The sequence below is a fragment of the Hyla sarda genome, chromosome 6 (genome assembly GCF_029499605.1).
Source record: "Hyla sarda isolate aHylSar1 chromosome 6, aHylSar1.hap1, whole genome shotgun sequence".
NCBI classification, from domain to species: domain Eukaryota; kingdom Metazoa; phylum Chordata; class Amphibia; order Anura; family Hylidae; genus Hyla; species Hyla sarda.
Window position 1 is genome coordinate 250,555,195 of NC_079194.1, and position 23,228 is coordinate 250,578,422.

General features: G+C 44.2%; 1 protein-coding gene across 5 annotated transcripts in view; it reads left to right on the top strand.

Moving 5' to 3' along the window:
• Positions 1 to 23,228, top strand: part of CHID1 (chitinase domain containing 1) — a 723,738-nt gene that overhangs the window by 86,193 nt on the left and 614,317 nt on the right. For all 5 annotated transcript variants that reach the window (XR_008845294.1, XM_056526912.1, XM_056526913.1 and 2 more), the window contains exons 6-7: positions 2,053 to 2,159; positions 20,526 to 20,587. Coding sequence is in view for 4 of the 5 variants with exons in the window: in XM_056526912.1 (XP_056382887.1) it covers positions 2,053 to 2,159; positions 20,526 to 20,587 (169 nt within the window). In the remaining variant the exon portion in view is untranslated. The remainder of the gene's footprint in view (positions 1 to 2,052; positions 2,160 to 20,525; positions 20,588 to 23,228) is intronic.

A 23,228-nucleotide genomic window follows, 5' to 3' on the forward strand; every position in this document is an offset into this window, starting at 1 on the left:
CCGTACATGACGGATGTTATAACGGGTCTTAACGGATGATTATGCCCGTTATTTGGACAGACATTATTCAGCCGTTAGCATCAGTTACTTCACCAGTTATTAAACGTCCGTTAACAATACATTATAACGGCCGTTTATTAACGGGTGAACTTCATAGTGTGAAAGCAGCCTAATTGCCAAAACACGTCAGTCTTGTAACCCCTTAGCGCATAGGGACGTTTATGAACCTATAATCAACCAGGACCCATGCTAATGCCGGACATCACCGATCGGGCTGGTGTCCGGCATTATCTCTTTAGAAGTGGCGATCAAAGTTGATCGCCGCGTCTAAAAGTGAAAGTAAAAGCATCCCGGCTCAGTTGGGCTGATCGGGACCATCGCGATAAAATTGCGATGTCCCAATCAGCTAGGACACACCAGGAGGTCCCCTCTCCTGTCTCCTGCGCGTCCGATCGTCGATTGATTGCTCCAAGTCTGAAATCCAGGCTTGAGCAGTCAACCGCCGATAACACTGATCCCTGCCATTGAATGCAATGGCAGTGATCAGGGTATTGAATCAATGTACTGCATGTTATAGGCCCCTATGAGAGCTATAGCATTGCAAAAAAAAGTTAATAAAGATCATTTAACCCTTTCCCTAATACAAGTTTGAATCACCCCCCTTTTCCCATTAAAAAAAAAAAAAACTGTGTAAATAAAAATAAACATGTGGTATCGCCGCGTGCGTAAATGTCCAAACTATAAAAATATATTGTTAATTAAACCACATGGTCAATGACGTATGCGAAAAAAATTCTAAAGTCCAAAATAGCGTATTTTTGGTCACTTTTTATACAATAAAAAAATTTATAAAAAGCCATCAAAAAGTCCGATCAAAACAAAAATGGTACTGCTAAAGATCACGGTGCAAAAAATGAGCCCTCATACCGCCCCATACGTGGAAAAATAAAAAGGTTATAGGGGTCAGAAGATGACAATTTTAAATGTATAAAGTTTCCAGCATGTAGTTATTTTTTTCAGAAGTACGACAAAATTAGAGATGAGCGAACTTACAGTAAATTCGATTCGTCATGAACTTCTTGGCTCGGCAGTTGATGACTTTTCCTGCGTAAATTAGTTCAGCTTTCAGGTGCTCCGGTGGGCTGGAAAAGGTGGATACATTCTTAGGAAAGAATCTTCTAGGACTGTATCCACCTTTTCCAGCCCACCGGAGCACCTGAAAGCTGAACTCATTTATGCAGGAAAAGTCATCAACTGCCGAGCCGAGAAGTTCGTGACGAATCGAATTTACTGTAAGTTCGCTCATCTCTAGACAAAATCAAACCTATATGAGTAGGGTATCATTTTAACTGTATGGACCTACAGAATAAAGTTACGAAATGGCGTTTTTTCTTCCATTTTGTCGCACAATGATTTTTTTTTCTGATTTGCTGTAGATTTTTGGGTAAAATGACTGATGTCATTGCAAAGTAAAATTGATGGCGCAAAAAATAAGCCATCATATGGATTTTAAGGTGCAAAATTGAAAGGGTTATGATTTTTAAAAGGTGAGGAGGAAAAAACGAAAGTGCAAAAATTGTGTGGAATTCCACGGAAGAATTCAGATAAAAATTCCACCATAATTTACATTCATTTCAATGGGATTCCGCATTCCACAGAAATATGAGATCGGTCTTATATTTTGGCAAACTTCACAGCAAAATCCCATTGAAATCAATGGGGCTTGAATTTCTGCAGAATTTTGTGTTTTGAGTACACATAAATTCTACACATTCATTAATTCAGCAATCTGTATATATAGCCTAAAAGTTCAGCTTCACTGAACTCTGAGCAAGATCCTGCAGCTGCATCCCCCTCCTACTTCTTATCCCTTTCTCCTGCTCTTTTTTCCTTTCTTCACTATTTTACACTTGATTGATTTCTGATGTTATAGAAACCCTGTCAGATCCCCAAAAAGCCTCGATTTTTACTAGATTTAAGAATTAAAGTTAATTTTTCCTTGTTTACACCTAGGCTTGATTCACCAAGTAATTATATATCATTATATTTCAGTACCACGTGTCCTGTTTGATAGCTGGTCATACCAAGACTTTGAGAGTGTTTTCAGCAGTGAAGATGAAATAGAAGATCTGTCAGATGCACTGGTTCAGAATGCAAAGGTCAGAAATGTACTTTTCTTATTTTATTTTCCTTTTTTTTTCTTTGGCTCTCCCATAGAGAAGCATGGAGGGGGGGATCGACCACCGCTCCGTGCACGGCCTGGAGGCCGCTCTATGCATGGGTAGAACTGGGGAACCGGGCAGCAGATCAGACACTTATCCCCTCCTGTGGAAAGGGGATAAGTTGTTAAGTACCAGAGTTCCCCTTTACCCATTAATAAAGCAATTCTTCTAGGGTAGCATAGCTCTATAATCTATAAGGAAAAACCTCTGGAAGTATGGGCCCATAGAAAAGGTGCGTGTCTAGGGCATTGTTTCACAACCAGTGTGCCCCCAGCTGCTGCCAAAGGCTGTCCGGAAGTTGTAGTTTCGGATGCATTGAGTTGTAGTTTTGCAACAGCTGGAGACACACTGGCTGAAGAACATTGGTCTATAGCAGTGATGGCGAACCTTTGGCACGCCGAGCCCCCTCTGTAGGCACGCAGCCATAGTTCACCATGCGACCCGTGCAGACTTGCGACTGCTCCTCCCCTCGGCTCTCTGAAGGTTTCCGAAGCTAGAGCTAGGGGGAGCGAAGGCAGAGCAGAGGACACAGGTCTGCACAGGAGAAAGAAGCCACGCCCCCAGCCACGCCTTCATCTCCCCCTCCCGGAGGACACAGGTCTGCATGGCAGAGAGAAGGCAGTGCTCTGCCTTCAGAGGACACAAGTTTCCACAGCAAAAAGAAGCCAGACTGGGGATGATTTCTATGTGTGAAGGGGGACATACTGCACGTACTGGGGATAAGGGGGGGGGGACATCACAGACTGGGGATGATTTCTATGTGTAAAGGGGGGCATACTGCACGGACTGGGGATAAGGGGGGGGGGACATCACAGACTGGGGATGATTTCTATGTGTAAAAGGGAAACATACTGCACGGACTGGGATAAGGGGGGGGCATCACAAACTGGGGATGATTTCTATGTGTGAAGGGGGACATACTGCACAGACTGGGGATAAGGGGGGGGACAGGACATCACAGACTGGGGATGATTTCTATGTGTGAAGGGGGACATACAGCACAGACTGGGATAAGGGGGGGGGCATCACAAACTGGGGATGATTTCTATGTGTGAAGGGGGACATACTGCACGGACTGGGGATAAGGGGGGGGGACATCACAGATTGGGGATGATTTCTATGTGTAAAGGGGGACATACTGCACGGACTGGGGATAAGGGGGGGGGACATCACAAACTGGGGATGATTTCTGTGTGTGAAGGGGGACATACTGCACAGACTGGGGATAAGGGGGGGACAGGACATCACAGACTGGGGATGATTTCTATGTGTGAAGGGGGACATACAGCACAGACTGGGGATAAGGGGGGGGCATCACAAACTGGGGATGATTTCTATGTGTGAAGGGGGACATACTGCACAGGCTGGGGATAAGGGGGGGGGATAGGACATCACAGGCTGGGGATGATTTCTATGTGTGAAGGGGGACATACTGCACAGGCTGGGGATAAGGGGGGGGGACAGGACATCACAGACTGGGGATGAATTCTATGTGTGAAGGGGGACATACAGCACGGACTGGGGATAAGGGGGGGACATCACAGACTGGGGATGATTTCTATGTGTGAAGGGGGACATACAGCACAGACTGGGGATAAGGGGGGGACAGGACATCACAGGCTGGGGATGATTTCTATGTGTGAAGGGGGACATACTGCACAGGCTGGGGATAAGGGGGGGGCAGGACATCACAGACTGGGGATGAATTCTATGTGTGAAGGGGACATACTGCACAGGCTGGGGATAAGGGGGGGGCAGGACATCACAGACTGGGGATGATTTCTATGTGTGAAGGGGGACATACAGCACGGACTGGGGATAAGGGGGGGGACATCACAGACTGGAGATGATTTCTATGTGTGAAGGGGACATACTGCACGGGCTGGGGATAAGGGGGAAGGGGACATCACAGACTGGGGATGATTTCTATTTGAGGGAAAAAAAAGTTGGCGTGCATTACAGTTTGGGCACTCGGGCTCAAAAAGGTTCTCCATCACTGGTCTATAGCCTTACTCTGAGCATAAACAATCCGTTGTTGTCTGGAAGTAAGTCAAAAAGCTGCTGTTGATGGATCTCTTACAGTTATTGTCACTAGATTAATATCATAGTGATATAAAATGAGCATCCATCTTTTTTTCACCTCATTACAGGCTACAGCCCACCTTATTAATACATGAAACACCCAATACAAGTATCAGGCCTTATTCACACATTGCAAAATACGGGGACGAAACTAGGACTAGATTTTATAATGTAAAGATTCATATTTTGTCTTCTATTTGCAACTACTCCTGATATCTCTACAAAGTACTATTGAGTATCGGACAGAAGAAGCTGCTTCTAGTGTTCTCGTTCTTATTCGCTAGCTTTGTATGGCGCGCCTTGGTGTTTATTTGTAAATGATTGGATATGAAAGGAAAAGTAAAGTTTATTGTGTGGCACACATCTAAAGTGGCCAGTGGTTAAAATAATATCATGTAGGGCTGGACGGTATACCGATTCATACCGAATACCATCATTTTTGTACTGCAAAATATGAATTTTAACCCATACTGCAATACCGGTTTGATCCCTCCCCCTCGGGAATGAATGAATAAGCCCAGTGCTGCGCTGTGCTGTCCCCACATCGGGGAACTAATCCTATGTGACCTGCGAGCGCTGTTCTGCCCCCCCCTTAATTAATTATTAGCGCTGCGCTGTCCCCATCAGGGTACTACTCACATGCCACCCGCATGCGCTGCCCTCCTCGTCCTGTTTGTTGCGGCCGCCGGCGCTGACACTCTATACCAGTGGTCTCCAACCTATGGACCTCTAGATGTTGCAAAACTACAACTCCCAGCATGCCCGGACAGCCGTTGGCTGTCCGGGCATGCTGGGAGTTGTAGTTTTTCGACATCTGGAGGTCTGCAGGTTGGAGACCACTGCTCTATACTGTGCGGTATCCCTATGCCCAGGCTGCAAAAAATAAACAAAATAAACTTTAACTCACCTCCCGTTGGTCCGGTACCGGCCTCATTTGTTTCCTGGGGATGGGAACGTCGGAGAGCCGTCAGCCTATCACCGGCCACAGCGATGTTCCACCTCGGCCGGTGATAGGTTGAGCGCACTGTCATGTAACAAGCCGGCTTCTTACATGACAGTGGGCTCAGCCTATTACCGCACGAGGCAGAACATCACTGCGGCCGGTGATAGGCTGACAGCTGTCCGACGTTCCCGTCCCCAGCGTAAGGTCGATGTAGGTGCGGGCATAGGGATACAGCGCACAGTATAGAGTGTCAGCGCCGGCGGCTGCAACAAACAGGACGAGGAGGGCAGCGCATGCGGGTGATATGTGAGCTTTTACCCTGATGGGGATGTGGGCTGATAATTAATATGGGGGGGCTAGGAAATACCGTTATATACCGTGGAACCTCCAAAAGTTGAAAAAATACTGTGATACACACATTTGGTCATACCGCCCAGCCCTAATATCACGCTCATTGGTTGCTGATTAGTTGCTACTGACAGTATTGAAAAAAGTCCAGGAGAGAGAACAGAAGGGCTCATGTGCAACTGTTGTAGGTGACAGTAAGGAGTATGTGCTGCAGGTGAAAGGGGGAGAAAACAATGTTCTGATATGGAGGAGATTTGTGGTGTTGACATCTTAACCCCTTAACGACGCAGGACGTATATTTACGTCCTGCGCCGGCTCACGCGATATGAAGCGGAGTCGCGCTGCGACCCCGCATCACATCGCGTCGGTCCCGGCGCTCATCAACGGCCGGGACCCGCGGCTAATACCACACATCGCCGATCGCGCCAATGTGCGGTATTAACCCTTTAGAAGGGCGGTCAAAGCTGACCGCTGCTTCTAAAGCGAAAGTGAAAGTATCCGGGCTAGTCAGTCGAGCTGTTCGGGACCGCCGCTGTGAAATCGCGGAGTCCCGAACAGCTTACAGGACACCGGGAGGGCCCTTACCTGCCTCCTCGGTGTCCGATCGGCGAATGACTGCTCCGTGCCTGAGATCCAGGCAGGAGCAGTCAAGCGCCGATAACACTGATCACAGGCGTGTTAATACACGCCTGTGATCTGTGTAAAAGATCAGTGTGTGCAGAGTTATAGGTCCCTATGGGACCTATAACACTGCAAAAAAAAAGTGTTAATAAAGGTCATTTAACCCCTTCCCTAATAAAAGTTTGAATCGCCCCCCTTTTCCCATAAAAAAAAATTAAAGTGTAAATAAAAAAAATAATAAACATGTGGTATCGTATATTTACGTCCTGTGCCGGCTGTGTGTGTGTATGTATGTATATATATATATATATATATATATATATACACACACAACACACTAATATATATATATATATATATATATATATATATATATATATAATACACAGCCTGTGCAGTTATACACAGCACACTAATATAACTCAGCCCTGGTTGGGATGCACTGGCATACACACACAAAAGGGACTACAACTCCCAGCGTGTGTCATTCAGTGAGTCTTCAGTCTGTGGTATAACACCAGAATGCTGCCTCTGTAGTCTCATGGGGGTTGTAGGTCACCAACACCTCTATTGTATCTCTGTAGTCTCCTGGGAGTTGTAGTTCACCAACACCTATATTGTATCTTAGTAGTCTCCTGGGGGTTGTAGTTCACCAACATCTCTATTGTATCTCAGTAGTCTCCTGGGAGTTGTAGTTCACCAACACCTATATTGTATCTTCGTAGTCTCCTGGGAGTTGTAGTTCACCAACACCTATATTGTCTCTGTAGTCTCCTGGGGGTTGTAGTTCACCAACACCTCTATTGTATCTCTGTAGTCTCCTGGGAGTTGTAGTTCACCAACACCTCTATTGTATCTCTGTAGTCTCCTGGGAGTTGTAGTTCACCAACACCTATATTGTATCTCTGTAGTCTCCTGGGGGTTGTAGTTCATGCACCAGTGTTTAAAACCAGGGTGCCTACAGATGTTGCAAAACTACTACTCCCAGCATTCCCTGGTTGGGAAACACTGGCATACACACACATAACAGGGACTACAACTCCCAGCATGTGTCATTCAGGAGTCTTCCCCCCCCCCCCCCCCCCCCCCCCCGCCACACACACACACACACACACACACACACACACACATACATATATATAAATAGAAATCATCCCCAGTATGATATTTATTCCCCTGCAGTCTGTGTCTCCTTCACACACAGAAATCCTCAGCCCCGTGCAGTGCAGTCTGTCCTCCTCACACATCATTATGGAGGTGAAGGAGCTCTGCACGGACGTCCTCTCTCCCCTCCCCCGCTCTGTGTTTTCCCCGTGCAAACTTGCAGCCTCCACGTGGTAGATGAGGTCCTGGGGAGACAGAGCAGGGGGAGGGGATGGAGCTGTGTGCGGGGAATGGAGCTGTGTACGGGGGATGGAGCTGTGTACAGAGCTGTATACGTCCCCGCTCTCCCCCTGCTTCTTGTGTAATGTAAGAGCGGAGGGTGAGATTTCCGATCCCAAGGGGCGTGGCTTATGTCCTGCAGACGTGGGATCTTGGCCTCTGCCCTCGCTCCTCCCCGCTCTAGCTTTGGAAAACTTTGCAGGGGGAGTGAAGCAATCCCCCGGCGCATTATGGGCATTTGTGACGTAGCGTCGACCAAGATGGCAGCTCCATAGAGAATAATAGGTCGACGCTACGTGCGTTAAGTGACCAGGGGATGACTTCCGGTGGCGACATAGCGGAGAAACGGGACCAGCCAGGTAATGGATCCCATTTAGAAACTTATATAACTTGTGTTATTATTACATTTGGGCCCTAATTTGCTAGCGCTGCAGTTGTCCTTTAATGGTTTATCATATTGATGTATATTTATATTATATTGATGATATATCTTAATGGTTAATGTCGGTGACACTGCTTGATGGTTTCGTACATAACATCCCTAAAGAAGTGCTGATGTTTGATATGAGAGGAGACAGGCAGTGACGGGGGGTATAAGAACTTTTTATTAAACCCTTGATCTGCTGCTCATGAACACCATTGACATCTGCATCCAAGAGCTAAGGTGGGCCATTGGTAGATGCAGTGTGTCCCCTTTAAGACTCTGTTTGTGGTGATAAGGCCTCAGGCATGACATCACAGTGGCAGATGTGATATCACTAGGAGGAGGGTTGTCCTAGATATGGGTTAGAAGGTACCTTGTAGGGCACCAGTGCATGTGGGGAGAGTTGTAAGATCAGGATTTTGCTGTATAAAGGCTCGTATTTTAAGGTGTGAGTTGCACAAGGGATGGGGTAACTTGTAACTTGAAGTCGAATCCTTTTTAATAACATTTTTAGAGGGAGAAAGGCAGAAAATAACAAATCTGCCATTGTTGTTTTTTTTTTTTTTTTTACATTAACACCTTTTAACTTGCGGCATAAATACAGGGTGGGCCATTTATATGGATACACCTTAATAAAATGGGAATGGTTGGTGATTAACTTCCTGTTTGTGGCACATTAGTATATGTGAGGGGGGGAAACTTTTCAAGATGGGTGGTGACCATGGCGGTCATTTTGAAGTCGGCCATTTTGAATCCAACTTTTGTTTTTTTTAATAGGAAAAGAGTCATGTGACATATCAAACTTATTGGGAATTTCACAAGAAAAACAATGATGTGCTTGGTTTTAACATAACTTTATTCTTTCATGAGTTATTTACAAGTTTCTGACCACTTATAACATGTGTTCAATGTGCTGCCCATTGTGTTTGATTGTCAATGCAACCTTCTTCTCCCACTCTTCACACACTGATAGCAACACCGCAGGAGAAATGCTAGCACAGGCTTCCAGTATCCGTAGCTTCTGGTGCTGCAGAATGGGCAAAACAAAAATTGGAACAGGACCCTCAGTTTACGCAGAAGATGTTGTTCAGTGATGAGGCAAACTTTAATGTTAACGGTGAAGTTAACAAACAAAACCACCGCTATTGGTCTGACACTAACCCACATTGAATAGATCCCTCCAAGACTGTTTGAACACAAAAATTGATGGTCTGGTGTGGTATATGGGGTACAAAGATAGTGGGGCCATTCTTCATCAATGGAAACCTCAAGGCCACTGGATATGCGAAATTTCTACATGATGATGTGTTTCCCTCTTTATGAACTGAAGCTGGCACGTTCCCTGAGTTTTTCCAGCAAGATGGTTCCCCACCACATTATGGGTGTCAGGTCTGAGCATTCCTAGATAAACACTTTCCTGGAAAGTGGATTGGTTGTCGTGGGCCAGTTGAATGGCCCCCAAGGTCTCCCGATCTGACCCCCTTAGACTTTTATCTTTGGGGTCATCTGAAGGAAATTGTCTATGCTGTGAAGATACGAGATGTGCAGCACCTGAAACTACAGATACTGGAAGCCTGTGCTAGCATTTCTCCTGCAGTGTATATAGCAGTGTATACAGATACTGGAAGCCTGTGCTAGCATTTCTCCTGTGGTGTATATAGTAGTATATAGCAGTGTATACAGATACTGGAAGCCTGTGCTAGCATTTCTCCTGCGGTGTTGCTATCAGTGTGTGAAGAGTGGGAGAAGAAGGTTGCATTGACAATCCAACACAATGGGCAGCACATTGAACACATTTTATAAGTGGTCAGAAACTTGTAAATAACTCATGAAAGAATAAAGTTACGTTAAAACCAAGCACATCATTGTTTTTCTTGTGAAATTCTTAATAGGTTTGATGTATCACATGACCCTCTTTCTATTGAAAAAAACAAAAGTTGGATTCAAAATGGCCGCCATGGTCAACACCCATCTTGTAAAGTTTCCCCCCTCACATATACTAATGTGCCACAAACAGGAAGTTAATATCATCAACCATTCCCATTTTATTAATGTGTATCCATATAAATGGCCCACCCTGTAGTGTGCTGTTTAAGTATAGTAATGCAAATTTCCTGAAAAAAAAAGTTTTGTGGTGGAGTATTCCAAGAGCCATATTTTCTGTTCTTTTGCCACATCAAAACAAAGGTGCTGCACAGAGGCAGATAAGAAAAACAAACTTCTAAGCTGTGATGCTGTTTTCTTCTCCCTTGATGGGAAGAGTAGCTCAGTATGCAGCAGTATCCTTCCCATCAAAACAGAGGCCACTACAATGAAATCTGACAGACCCCATTATGAGTCAATCAGTCAGTGGAATCTGCTGGGTCTTGGGTTTCTGCACTGATAGCTGAAGAAAAAAACTGAAATTGCAACACACGTGTGATCACACCTTACCTCAATTGCCTTCCCTTTTTTATTATTTCTTGTAAAGCTCTTAACCCTCTAGTTTTCTTTCCAAATTGCTCAAAGTTATGTCTGCTGAGCCTTTTTATCTTTCCGTATTTGAAGTCTTATAGCTTTGTTGGAAGTACCTGCAGCAGATGTGCTCAAACTTTTTTTCTCTTTTTTAGTTTCTCATTTGTATACTACAGAAGTCTGCATAATCTGTGATAAGTGTACTTCTACACTTTAACATTTTAAATAGTAAGAACCTTGTGCTGTTTATTATCTTAACCAGTACATGTCATATGCCACAAAAGTTATATGTTCCTCAGTGCCTAATCCTAGTCATGTACATATTTTTTATGCGTCTAGCACATATATTTCATTCACAAATACCTTTTATCTGTTCTGTTGCTCACTTGGTTTATCATTCTGTGCTTTGGAGAGGGCGTGTCATCACTCTGCATGACTCCGCTTCCTCCCTGAGTCTGCTGTGCTGTACTGGGTCTCTTTATTCAATCTCTGCAGATTGCTCTGTAACCCTCTGCTCTCTGTTTTCATGCTTCAGTCTGATAGGACAGGAGGGAGCACAGAGGAGTGCTAGTCCTACCCTCACTTACTGGACTTTGTCCATGCCTGTGCTTCAGCTTGGACAAAGATGATGCTGCAGCCTGACAGGATTATGTTCTGGATGGTATGGAGACCCCTAGTGTTTTCTAAAAAGGAAAACATTATTTCTTATGAACTATTTTAGAAAGGTAAATGTTTTGCCAAGATGTACTACGTATAATAAAGTTTTGAATCTGACAGTGTCCATTTCAATGGGATTCTTCTCCACTGTGCACATGGCAGAATTTCTGCAGCAGAAAGTTTCCACCATTCCACCATGTGAACATAGCCTAAAGGGGTTCAAGATTTAATGTTGTCACCTCTTTACAGTTAAAAGGGGTACTCCGGCCCCAATACATCTTATCCCTATCCAAAGGATAGGGGATAAGATGTCTGATCACGGGGTTCCTACCACTGGGGACCCCCGCAATCTGTCATTGCGCACCTACCTTTGTGAGCTCTTCCCAGCGCTGGAGGCTCTGAGTGTGTAGCGTGACATCATAGCTCTGCCCTTGTGTGACGTCAGGCCCTGTCCCCTCAATGCAAGTCTATGGGTGGGGGTGTGACGGCAAAAATATCTACAAGATTGATTAATACTGCATTCTTTTCTTCTGCTTGTTAATATATAGGCATAGTGCTTTTAGATTAGGACAAAGAGGCAGATGACTTGACTTTGACCCCAACCCCCATCCACCAGGGAGTGTGAGTTGACAGCAGAAGGTAATCAGCCAGATTAGAATACCCCTTTAACTTAAAGAACTTCCTGTTAATGTCATATCCTGCCAGGGCCGCTGTCAGGGGGGTACAGTCAGTACTCCAGTAAGGGGCCCGGGCCCCCGCTGCACCCCCGTGCAGCTGGCGCAGCACAGAAGCAGGGGACCGCTGTCTACACAGCAGTCACCTGCTTCCATGGCCGGTCCAGGACGCATTAAACTATAAGCGTGTCTTACAGACGCGCCTATAGTTCAATACGGTGCTTGGGCTCGGCTGATTGACAGAGCGATGAGCCATTGGCTCCTCACCCTGTCAATCACTCTCGTGGACCACCCACATTATGCAGGTGCCGACAAGAAGCCTGGGCTTCCATCTGCTGTGCTCCAGCACATGAATGACGTCATCATCATGCACCAGAGCACAGACTGGAGAAGAAGACAGAAGAGAAGAGGCAGTGGATCGCGTGGGAGCCAGATAAATGTATTTTTTTTTCTATTGTTACCTAAGGGGGCTACATATTCCTACCTAAGGGGGGCTTGCTACATATTCCTACTTAAGGGGGGCTACTACATATTCCTACCTAAGGGGGGCTGCTACATATTCCTACGTACGGGGGGCTGCTACATATTCCTACGTACGGGGGGCTGCTACATATTCCTACGTACGGGGAGCTGCTACATATTCCTACGTAAGGGGAGCTGCTACATATTTCTACGTAAGGGGGGCTGCTACATATCCCTACCTAAGGGGGGCTGCTACATATTCCTACCTAAGGGGGGCTGCTACATATTCCTACCTAAGGGGGGCTGCTACATATTCCTACCTATGGGGGGCTGCTACATATTACTACTGTATAGGGGGACTGCTACATATTCCTACCTATGGGGGCTGCTACATATTCCTATCTATGGGGGCTGCTACATATTACTACTGTATATGGGGGGCTGCTACATATTACTACTGTATATGGGGGGCTGAAACTATGTACAGGTGGACCTAACTACAGGGAGTAGCTCCTACTAATAAGGGGCTACATATTGGGATTAACAATCTACAAAGGGCATCTATCTAAACAGGGACCTACCTACAGCTGGTACCTCCCTACTCTGGGTACCTGTGTAATCAGGGAAACTGTGAAGGGACCTGTCTACTTTCCGTAGCGACCCAACTGCCTAATGGGTGGGGTACGGACCTACCTACTCTTCCCCAACCCACTTATCTAGCCACTCTATTATTACTGTAAGGAACATTATAGGTGCAGGAAAAGTATGGTGCCTAAAATGTTAGTCTGGCAGATTCTGTGGAGACGAGTTGTGAAAGGAAGTAGTCGTCATGACGGTCTGGGCCGGAAGGAGAAGAAAAAGGAAAGTAAACGACTCAGATCAGAGAAGACGTCACCTCATGTAACTATGTAATCCTTAACATGCTCTGCAGAGCCTGTGTAGAGCTGATACATATCACTATGCCTGATGAAGCAGCCTATCTGTGAAACGCGTTGCATCATGGATGAATAAAAGTCAGTTCCCTTTTACTTGTGTGTTCAGCGCCCTGAATCCCGTCGCCACACTGGAGGTTAATTTCTATTCTTTGTATCGATTTGGACGTGGAGCGGCTGTAGTCACCATACTGTCATTGCCCTGATCCATTGTTGCACTTGGCTGAGTGTAACCCGTTGTGGTAAGCGCCACCTTTGCCTGAGCCCCCCCCCCGTGTAATTACGTTATCACACTACGGAGCACTGTCTGTCTTTTATTTCAATTCTCCTTGTATACTGGGAATATTGGTCTTAGCATACAGGATTTGGTCAGTAACCATATGATGGTAATATGTATAGTAATAATATCACTTCTTGTATTCTGGTATTATTGGTAGTATTGATTTCAGTATACAGGATTTGGTTAGTAACAGCATGATGGTAATACAGTATGTACGGTGATAATTTTCCTCCTTTCTTCCCCATTGAACTAAAGGGCTCTCTTTTTTCTTGTGCTGTGGTTTAATTTTTTTTTATTGATGATTGGGAAGATAGCACCCCCCCCCCCCCCAGTTCCCAGACCTTGAGCTGTGTAAGGGGCCCCAACATTTCACACGCACTTCTCTGAATGCAGCGCCGCCTGTTATACCCCTAGTAGATCCAAAGAAAGGGCAAAGTAATACCAATATATTTCAAGTCGAGTGTGTTGGTAACTAACAAGAAATCCTATATACACACTAGAACACCAATTCTATACATAAGTAATAAACTTTATTGAGAACATCATAAATAAAAGCAATTAAAAAGGACAGTATAGCCAGACAAAAAGGAGTTGGTAAGGCAGGTAATATATCATTAGTTAGTATAAATGCAAAACATGACATAGTTATTCCTAACTAAAGAGTAGGGCCACCAGTATAACAAAAATTATAAGTTACACATAACAGTCATGTAAAAATTGCACAAAAAACAACACAAACCTAAGTAAGGAGGTCACTGAATAAATGGCCTCCAGCGAGTGGTCAGGAGAAAGGGGAAAAGCAAATAATAGTGTGCAAATGGAGCACAGAATAGCAGCATTACCATGAAGCTTCCCCACTCACAGAGCACAAGCTAGGAGACATAAACAGTGTACCTACCTACACAACACCAGCACCCCAACGTCGTTTCGCCGTTTGGCTTCCTCAGGGAGTATGATATACCCCTAGGCAAGAAAATACAGGAGTCTATGTTACTCCAAGTGCATATCTGTAGGGCAGCATGATTAGCACTGTCCCCTTGCAGTGCCGCGTTCTTGTTTTATTTTTTTTATATAAATACGGAAATATAGGAATCAGTGTTACTACAAATGCATACAAACCCCTTGCAGATGCTGTCTTTGGTGGGATTTCATTCCAAAACTTGATTTAGCACTTGCAGTTCTAGATAAAGATAGCTGGTGCTGTACTCCTGCAGATAGGGAATCAATAACTTTTGTGGGCAAAAAAAACTTGACCATATTAAAACATCTTTAAAAAGTGACAGTCATGACAGTAACATGGTTTGAAAGGTTGAAAAAATGACTGGTCCTGTGTTGATCCAGAGGAAGGCAAAAAAAAAACACCATAAGGCTGATGCCAATTGTCCCATGACAGAGGAAAAATTCCTTCCCGACTCCAATATGGCGATCCGAATAAATTCCTGGATCAGCGTTCCACTTAAATGTAGTATCCATAACCTGTAATATTATATTTTTCCAATAAAAACATCCATGCCCCACTTGAAGTTGTTTATTGAGTCCGACATCACCACATTATGTATTCCAATAAAACCTCCAAACCACTAAGGGTTAATATAGGCGCAGGCAATGGAGCGAAGTAAGTATAGCAATGCTGATAGCTTATTGAGAAGTAGGATCAATGTGGATAACCAAGGGTCATTTATTCAGAACGCGTTTCAACGCCGGAGCAGGCGTCTTCCTCAGGTTGAGGAAGACGCCTGCCCCGGCGTTGAAACGCGTTCTGAATAAATGACCCTTGGTTATCCACATTGATCCTACTTCTCAATAAGCTATCTATCAGCATTGCTGTACTTACTTCGCTCCATTGCCTGCGCCTATATTAACCCTTAGTGGTTTGGAGGTTTTATTGGAATACTGAACACCTCGAGGTGGTGGAGAGGGACTGGCTGCACTTTGGACATATTTCTACATTCTACACACGATCACCAGAGTTGTGCCTGTTTGTCAGCACAACTCTTTGGGTAAGCGCAATTTATTATTGTATGCGATTCTTACCCATCTTTTATTGCACTACGGAGCGCTCTTTGTGTTTTTTTTTTTTGTATCACCACATTATGTGGCAGAGAGCTCCATAGTCTCACTGCTTTACAGTAAAGAATCTCTGTCTGTGTGATGGTGAAACCTTCTTTCCTCTAGACATAGAGGATGCCCCCTTGTCATGGTTATCGGTCTAGGTATAAAAAGATCACTAGAAAGATCTCTGTACCGTCCATTCATATATTTGTACATTGTGATTAAATCGCCTCTAAGACGTCTTTTCCTCAAACTTAATAACCCCAAGATTGATAACCTGTCTTGGTCCTGTAATCCTCCCATACCATTAATAATTTTTGTCTCTGCACTCTCTCCAGTTTAGCCATGTCCATCTTATATACAGGTGCCCAAAATTGGACACAATAATCCATATGTGGTCTGACTAGTGATTTATACAGCAGTTCTAAGAACCCTATCAACAATGCAACAGACCTGAGAGGTCAAATGGCACACTCTTCTATATTCCAAATTGTGTAGGTTCAGCTTGGACAGCTTGGGTCAATGAAACTTCCAGTGGTCCATGGTTTTCAGATAGAGGGATTTGCCTCTGTCATCCAGGTGGCACCCATGCAATACAGTCATTGGGTGCTACTGGGTTTCTGTGTTAGAGTTGTCATTATGATGTTGGTAAAATTTGACAATTGAAGAAAATCTATCATTGCTTGGTCATTAAAGCATTAAATATATAGATAGAGATCAGGAACAGACTCTAGTGAAATCATGTACATGTTTTTTATGCAGAACAGTGTAAGAATTTTCAAGTTTTGTTAACGAGAAACAGTGAAACAGAGCATGTCTCCGACATGGATGCGCTAATGTTTTATTCAGCAAGAGATGCACCGTGCAACTTTTATGGCTTTTTATAAACAACTTTTGTTTTGTAAAATATTCACTGAAAAGTGACTGACTTTTATAAAAAAAAAAAGTGTAATTCTGCATAGCTGAGCGCAGTGGAATAGTTTGTCATATTCACCTCCTCGGCATTATTACTCAGCAGGAGATGGATATTTTTCCTACATTCTTAACCTGTTGGGGACTTAAGGACCAAGGGCATACCTGTACGCCCGTGAGAATTCCATTCGCTGCCATCCTGAGAGACCCCCCCCCCCCCCCACCTTGTCGGTCAATTCTGACCGGCGAATCACGGCTTTTCCTGGCTGATAGGGTCTCTGGTTACCCAATTGCCCGGAAAATAGGGATGATCGGGGCTGTCAGAGACCGATCATCCTAAAGGACAGGAGTGAGGTGGCAGGGGTGCCGCCGCCACCTATCTCCTGCGATTGGCCGGTCAGGACTGACCGGCAAATCGCAGGGAAGGGGTTGGGGTGTTGTGAAAGTTGAGATCCCCCACTCTGCCCGCCCCTGGAAGTCCGGGTAGAGCGGGGGAAGATGTCGGGGATGGCTTCGGGGGCCATTGAGGTGGGGGGACTGGCAGCAGATACCTGAGGGCGCAGGCAGCAGGGATCGGCGGCAGGCAAGTGGAGGCAGCAGCGTCAGAGGCAGCAAGGAAGATCGCTGTAAAGTGATCTTCACTGCTGCTTCTAGGAGTTTCAAAACTACAATTCCCAGCATGTCCAGACAGCCTTTTCTGGGCATGCTGGGAGTTGTAGTTTTGCAACATCTGGAGGGCCACAGTTTGGAGACCACTGTACAGTAGTCTCCAAACTGTGCCCTTCCAGATGTTGCAAAACTATAATTCTCAGCATGCCCAGACAGTCCAGGCATGCTGGGAGTTGTAGGTCTGTAACATCTAGCCCTTCAGATGTTGCAGAACTACAACTTCCAGCATGCCTGGACAGTCTCAGCATGCTGGGAGTTGTAGTTTTGCAACATCTGGAAGGGCACAGTTTGGAGACCACTATACAGTGGTGTCCAAACTGTAGCACTACAGAAGTTGCAAAACTACAATTCATAGAATGCTGAGACTGTCCATGCATGCTGGGAGTTGTAGTTTTGCAAGAGCTGGAGGCACAGAGTTAGGAAACACAGTGGCGCGGAAACACTGCGGTGGTCTGTTACCTAACTCAGTGTTTCCCAACCAATGTGCCTCTAGCTGTTGCGTAACTACAATTCCCAGTATGCATGGTCTGTGAATGTGCAGGGTACAATCACACGGGCAGGGGATTACAGCGAGTTACCCGCTTCAAGTTTGAGATGCGGCAAATTTTCCACTGCAGCTTAAAATCCCAGCGGGAAACTCACTCACTATGCTACACAAAATAGAGAGTAAAACACTACATAAACACTACATAAACACTACACCCTTACACTGTTCCAAAAAGTAGCCTCCCAGTATTGCTGGACAGCCAGATTGTCCAGGCATGTTGGAAGTTTTGCAGCAGCTGGAGGCACCTTGTTTGGGGAAAACTGACGTATTTCTGGTGGAGGAGGCAAGTGTAACGCTTGCATCGGGGTACACCCCTATGAAAATCCCTAATTTAGGCCTCAAATGGGCATGTCACTCTCTCACTCCAGGGCCCTGTCGTATTTCAAGGCAAAAGTTTAGTGCCAAACATGGGGTATCTCTGTACTCGGGAGAAATTGCCTTATACATTTTTGGGGGGCTTTTTCTCCTTTTACCCTTTATGAAAAGGTAAAGTTGGGGTCTACACCAGCATGTTAATGTAAAAAAATATATATATCTTTTTTACATTCACATGCTGGTGTTGCCCCATACTTTTCATAAGATAAAAGGAAAAAAAGACCCCCAAAATTTGTAACACAATTTCTCCCAAGTACGGAAATACCCCATGTGGACGTAAAGTGCTCTGCGGGCGCACAACAGGGCTCAGGAGTGAGAATGCACCATGTACATTTGAGACCTAAACTGGGGATTTTCACAGGGGTGGCTGCTGGTTACTGCGGTTCTGACATAAACGCAAAATAAAAACACCCACATGTGACCCCATTTCGGAAACTACATCCCTCGCGGAACGGAACATGTGGTGCAGTGAGCATTTACACCACACGTGTCTTTGGAATAGTGGTCCGTGAAAATGAAAAATTTTATTTTTCATTTGCACAGCCCACTGTTCCAAAGATCTGTCAAACGCCAGTGGGTTGTAAAAGCTCACTACACCCCTTGTTACATATCGTGAGGGGTGTAGTTTCCAAAATGGGGTCACATATGGTGGGGGTCCACTGTTCTGGCACCATGGGGGCTTTGTAAATGCACATGGCCCCCGACTTCTATTCCAACCAGATACTCTCTCCAAAATCCTATTGTCGTTTCTTCCCTTCTGAGCCCTCTAGTGCACCCACAGAGCACTTGACATCCACATATGAGATATATCATTACTCGAGAGAAATGGGGTTTCAAATTTTGGGGGACATTTTCACCTGTTACCGCTTGTGAAAACATCAGCATTTTAGTGAAAAAAATCTCATTTTTAATTTTCACGTCCAACTTTATTGAAAATTTGTCAAACACCTGTGGGGTGTTAAGGCTCACTGTACCCCTTGTTACGTTCCTTGAGGGGTGTAGTTTCTAAAATAGTAAATGAGACATGCCACCCAAAAACCATTTAATCAAAATTCGGTCTCTAAAATCCCATTGTCGCTCCTTCTCTTCTGAGCCCTCTAGTGCGCCCACAAAGCACTTTACATCCACATATGAGGTATTTCCTTACTCAAGAAAAATTGGGTTACACATTTTGGTGTGCTTTTTCTCCTTTTACCTCTTGTAAAATTAAAAAATATGGGTCTACAAGAACATGCTTAAAGTGACAGTGGTCAGATTAGCAAAAAATGCTCTGGTCCTTAAGGTCATAATGAGTTTTGTCCCCAAGGGGTTAAAAAAAAACTAAATTAGCCATAAAATATGTTTTTGTGAATATTGTAGGGAGTTTAGACTTCTTTGTAAAATAGAGACCTGTTTCTGAATTTTCTTAACAGGGTACTCCACTGCCCCCGAACGCTTGGAGCAGACGGCGGGGGGTCGTGACATCACGGCCACGTCACCTGTGACATCACACTACGCCCCCCAATGCAAGTCTATGGGAGGGGGCGTAGCGATCTTCACACCCCCTCCCATAGACTTGCATTGAGGGGGTTTGGTTTGACATCACAAGGGGTGTGGCCGTCACATCGCGAGACCCCCCACCGCCCGCACCAAGCATTCTAAATAAACGCCGGGTGCTGCACAGAGATCGTGGGGGTCCGAGCGGCGGTACCCCCGCGATCAGACCTCTTATCCTTTAGGTAGGGTACAAGATGTCTAGGGGTGGAGTACCCTTTTAAAGGGGGACTCCGGTGGTAAAAAAAAAAAAGTTAAACCGATTTGTAAATTACTTTGATTTAAAAATATCAACCCTTCCAGTACTTATTAGCTGCGTTAACTACAGATATACTACAGAGAAATTTGTAAAGTTCTTTCCAGTCTGACCACAGTGCTCTCTGCTGACACCTCTGTCTGTGAATGGTTTTCAATGGGGATTTGATTCTAATCTGGACAGTTACTGACACGGACAGAGGTGTCAGCAGAGAGCACTGTGGTCAGACTGGAAAGAACCACACAAATTCTCGAGCATACAACAGCTGATAAGTACTGGAAGGATTAAGATTTTTAAATCGAAGTAATTTACAAATCTGTTTAACTTTCTAGCACCAGTTGATTTGAAAACATTGGTTTTCTACTTGTTTCCACTGTAGTTCCCCTTTAACCTCAAAATTTTTGTATGTCCAGACATTAACCTTGACCAAGTCACCAGACCAAGTAACAAAATTGTGTTAAAATTACTACTTCAGTATGAAACTTGTTGTTTTCTGGTATTGTTATGGCATACAGCCGTATAAAAACTCAAATCTTTAAAGGGGTACTCTGGAGAAATTTTTTTTTTTTTAAATCTACTGGTGACAGAAATTTATTCTAAATATGAACCTTTAGAAAAAGCTGAATGAGGAAATCATTATTGCTTGTGTTTCAGACTTATTGTGCTACTCTAATGCTGAACTTTTTTTTGTATTACTAGGATGAACAGTTTGATGGCTTTGTGCTGGAAGTTTGGAGTCAGTTGGGTGGACAGAAGAGACAGTAAGTATTTTATTCTTCCTGCACTGGATTTAGTGGTTGTATAGTCAACATTATCATTCTCAGGCAAAAGGTCAGAAGTATGAGAAACAGTAAAAAGCTTAGAAAAATTTGGGGAGGAAAAAAAAAGGCAAATGCATTAAAAATAACAAACTGTTGCTTACCTCCTTCTCTGTTCCCACACTACTTCCGGTTGGGATTTGTGTTATGGAAATCATGTGATCACCACAGCCAATCAATGGCCTTGGCGATTATGCTCCGTACTCCTGCCTTCATTGGTCAGTTTTTATGGTTAAAGAGGTTATCTTATGCAAACCCATGTTTTTAATGGTTACAGACATAAATGAAACCCTGTAATGTAATGCTGTAATCATATCACCATTTATTTGTTCTCTGTGTCTAAGTTACCTACTAAATTCATAAAAATAACAGCTTCCAGTATAATAAAATAAAAACTTTTTGTCATCTCTCCCACAGCAATCCAGTACTCAAGTGGGCATCATGGTCTTTGTTTACTAGCGGTCCACACATGACCATTGTAGCAAATCAGTGGTCACATGCAGAAATACTGGCATCACCGCTCAGCGATGGGAGCTATGATGGTGCAGCCTGTGACCACTGAGGCCAATAGTTGCAACATTCACATGCTGGCTGCTAGTAAACAAAGACGAGGTTGCCCCTGTATTGTATTGTGCTGTGTTGTCATGGCTTTGGAGAGGTAAGTAAAAATGTGTTATTTTATTGCATTTTGGGCTATTTTTTTTTTTTTTTATTGATCGCAACTAGGACCAAGTTGATGAAAATCTGGTAACCTTAGGGAACTTGTGGCTCACAGATCATATATTCTAATATGCAACTATAGGAATAGAATACCAGCTGCATATGACTAAAATAATACCTTGATGCAAGTGTGCATCCACATCAGGCTATATACCAAAAGGAACTCATTCACAACATGTTTTTGCTATCCATAAAGCATATGCAGTGGTCCCTCAAGTTACAATATTAATCGGTTCCAGAACAACCATTGTAAGTTGAGACCTTAACTCTATGGAAACCTGAGAAATAATAACATAGCACACCACTTGCGGTGAATACGGAAATAGGTTTTATTATAGCAATCAAAAAACAATGTGACGTTTCGGTCAAATGTGACCTTCCTCAGACCTATGTAAGACAACATAATATCAGTATGCAATATATACAACAGTCCGTCTGTGTATATTATGATGGACAAAAAAACACAGAGCAGAACAGGTTTTTAAGGGCATAATATCATAATGAAGACATGGATAAATCATGATAAAATTAGTATGGCAACTGGCAATAATGGATAATATTCCGTATAAGGATCTGTAAAGGCGAAAAGCATACATGTGAATCATAGCAGAGTTGCTGCAAGCTAATAGAATATATGTAATAACAAAGGCAAATACGTGCACTCACCACTCAACAGAGAGAGCTCGATGAGGGAGTCCGGTCCAAGGAAGGCTGGGTCACAGCATCGGTGCAGGTAATGTGCGCGCTCGGAGGCTACGCCGGCTGTTTCACATGTGTATGCGTGCTTCTTCCGTCCGGAAGAAGCACGCATACACGTGTGAAACAGCCGGCCGGAAGAAGCACGCATACACGTGTGAAACAGCCGTCCGGAAGAAGCAGGAGACCTATTACAGGCCACCGATACCACGCAGTATCCCCTTGACAGGTGTAGTAACCCTTTAGTGTGCTCTCTCCCTTCCTACCTCTCTACCTAATAGAATATATGTTTATGCCAATCCTGGTGTATATTACACTAAACTATGGTTACACACAGAATCAATGCACATTGTGCCAAACAGAATTGGGTCACATGATGAAAAGCAATACAAAAAATTGCTGCGGAGGAGTAGTGAATAAAGAAGCAAATAGCGGTCAAATGAATTGTGTAGCAGGTAGGTGGTGGACGACTGTAGTCGCATGTGGCTGAGGGAGTAGTGAAAGTGGGGGAATAAACGGAGATGCTAGAACTTCTGGTCCGTGAAACAGGAAGTGATGTCACAGGGTATTGTAATGTATATAGATGCAGAGTAAAATGTAGAAGACAAGAGCAAGAGTAAGAAAAAAGGGGGTATTGAGAGGGAGGAGTGGCTTAAAGATATATAGTGTATGTTTAAATTACACTGACCATAGGAGGGGAAAGAAGCCGCTCTCTGCACTGCAGACAGCCGATGCGGTCACCTGACCGGAAGTGCGTCATGTGGAACGCATCTGCCTTCCACAGCGCTCATAGAGCGGAAGTAGACGTTAGGGAATGTTCAATGAGGCATGGCAGAGGCAATATAGATGGAATATGGCTGTAAGAGTGTAAAAAAGGCAAAATAAAGACAATAAAGTATGTAATGTAACGGAGAGTGTGAGGAAGTGCATTGTCTGTAAAGAAAGTGAATTGAGTACAAACTGAGAAAAAGAGAGAGAAAAAAAGCAGGGGGGGGGGAGAGAGGGGGATAATGGATGTATGAATATGATGGGAGTAGAGTAGAGTAAAACAAAATGTAGTGTAAAAGGAAGAAATAAAAGCTAAAGTAGGAGAAAATAATGTGTTAAATAGATGAAGGGTATGGATGGATAGATCGGGTGGATAGATATGTGGATGTGAACAAGATAA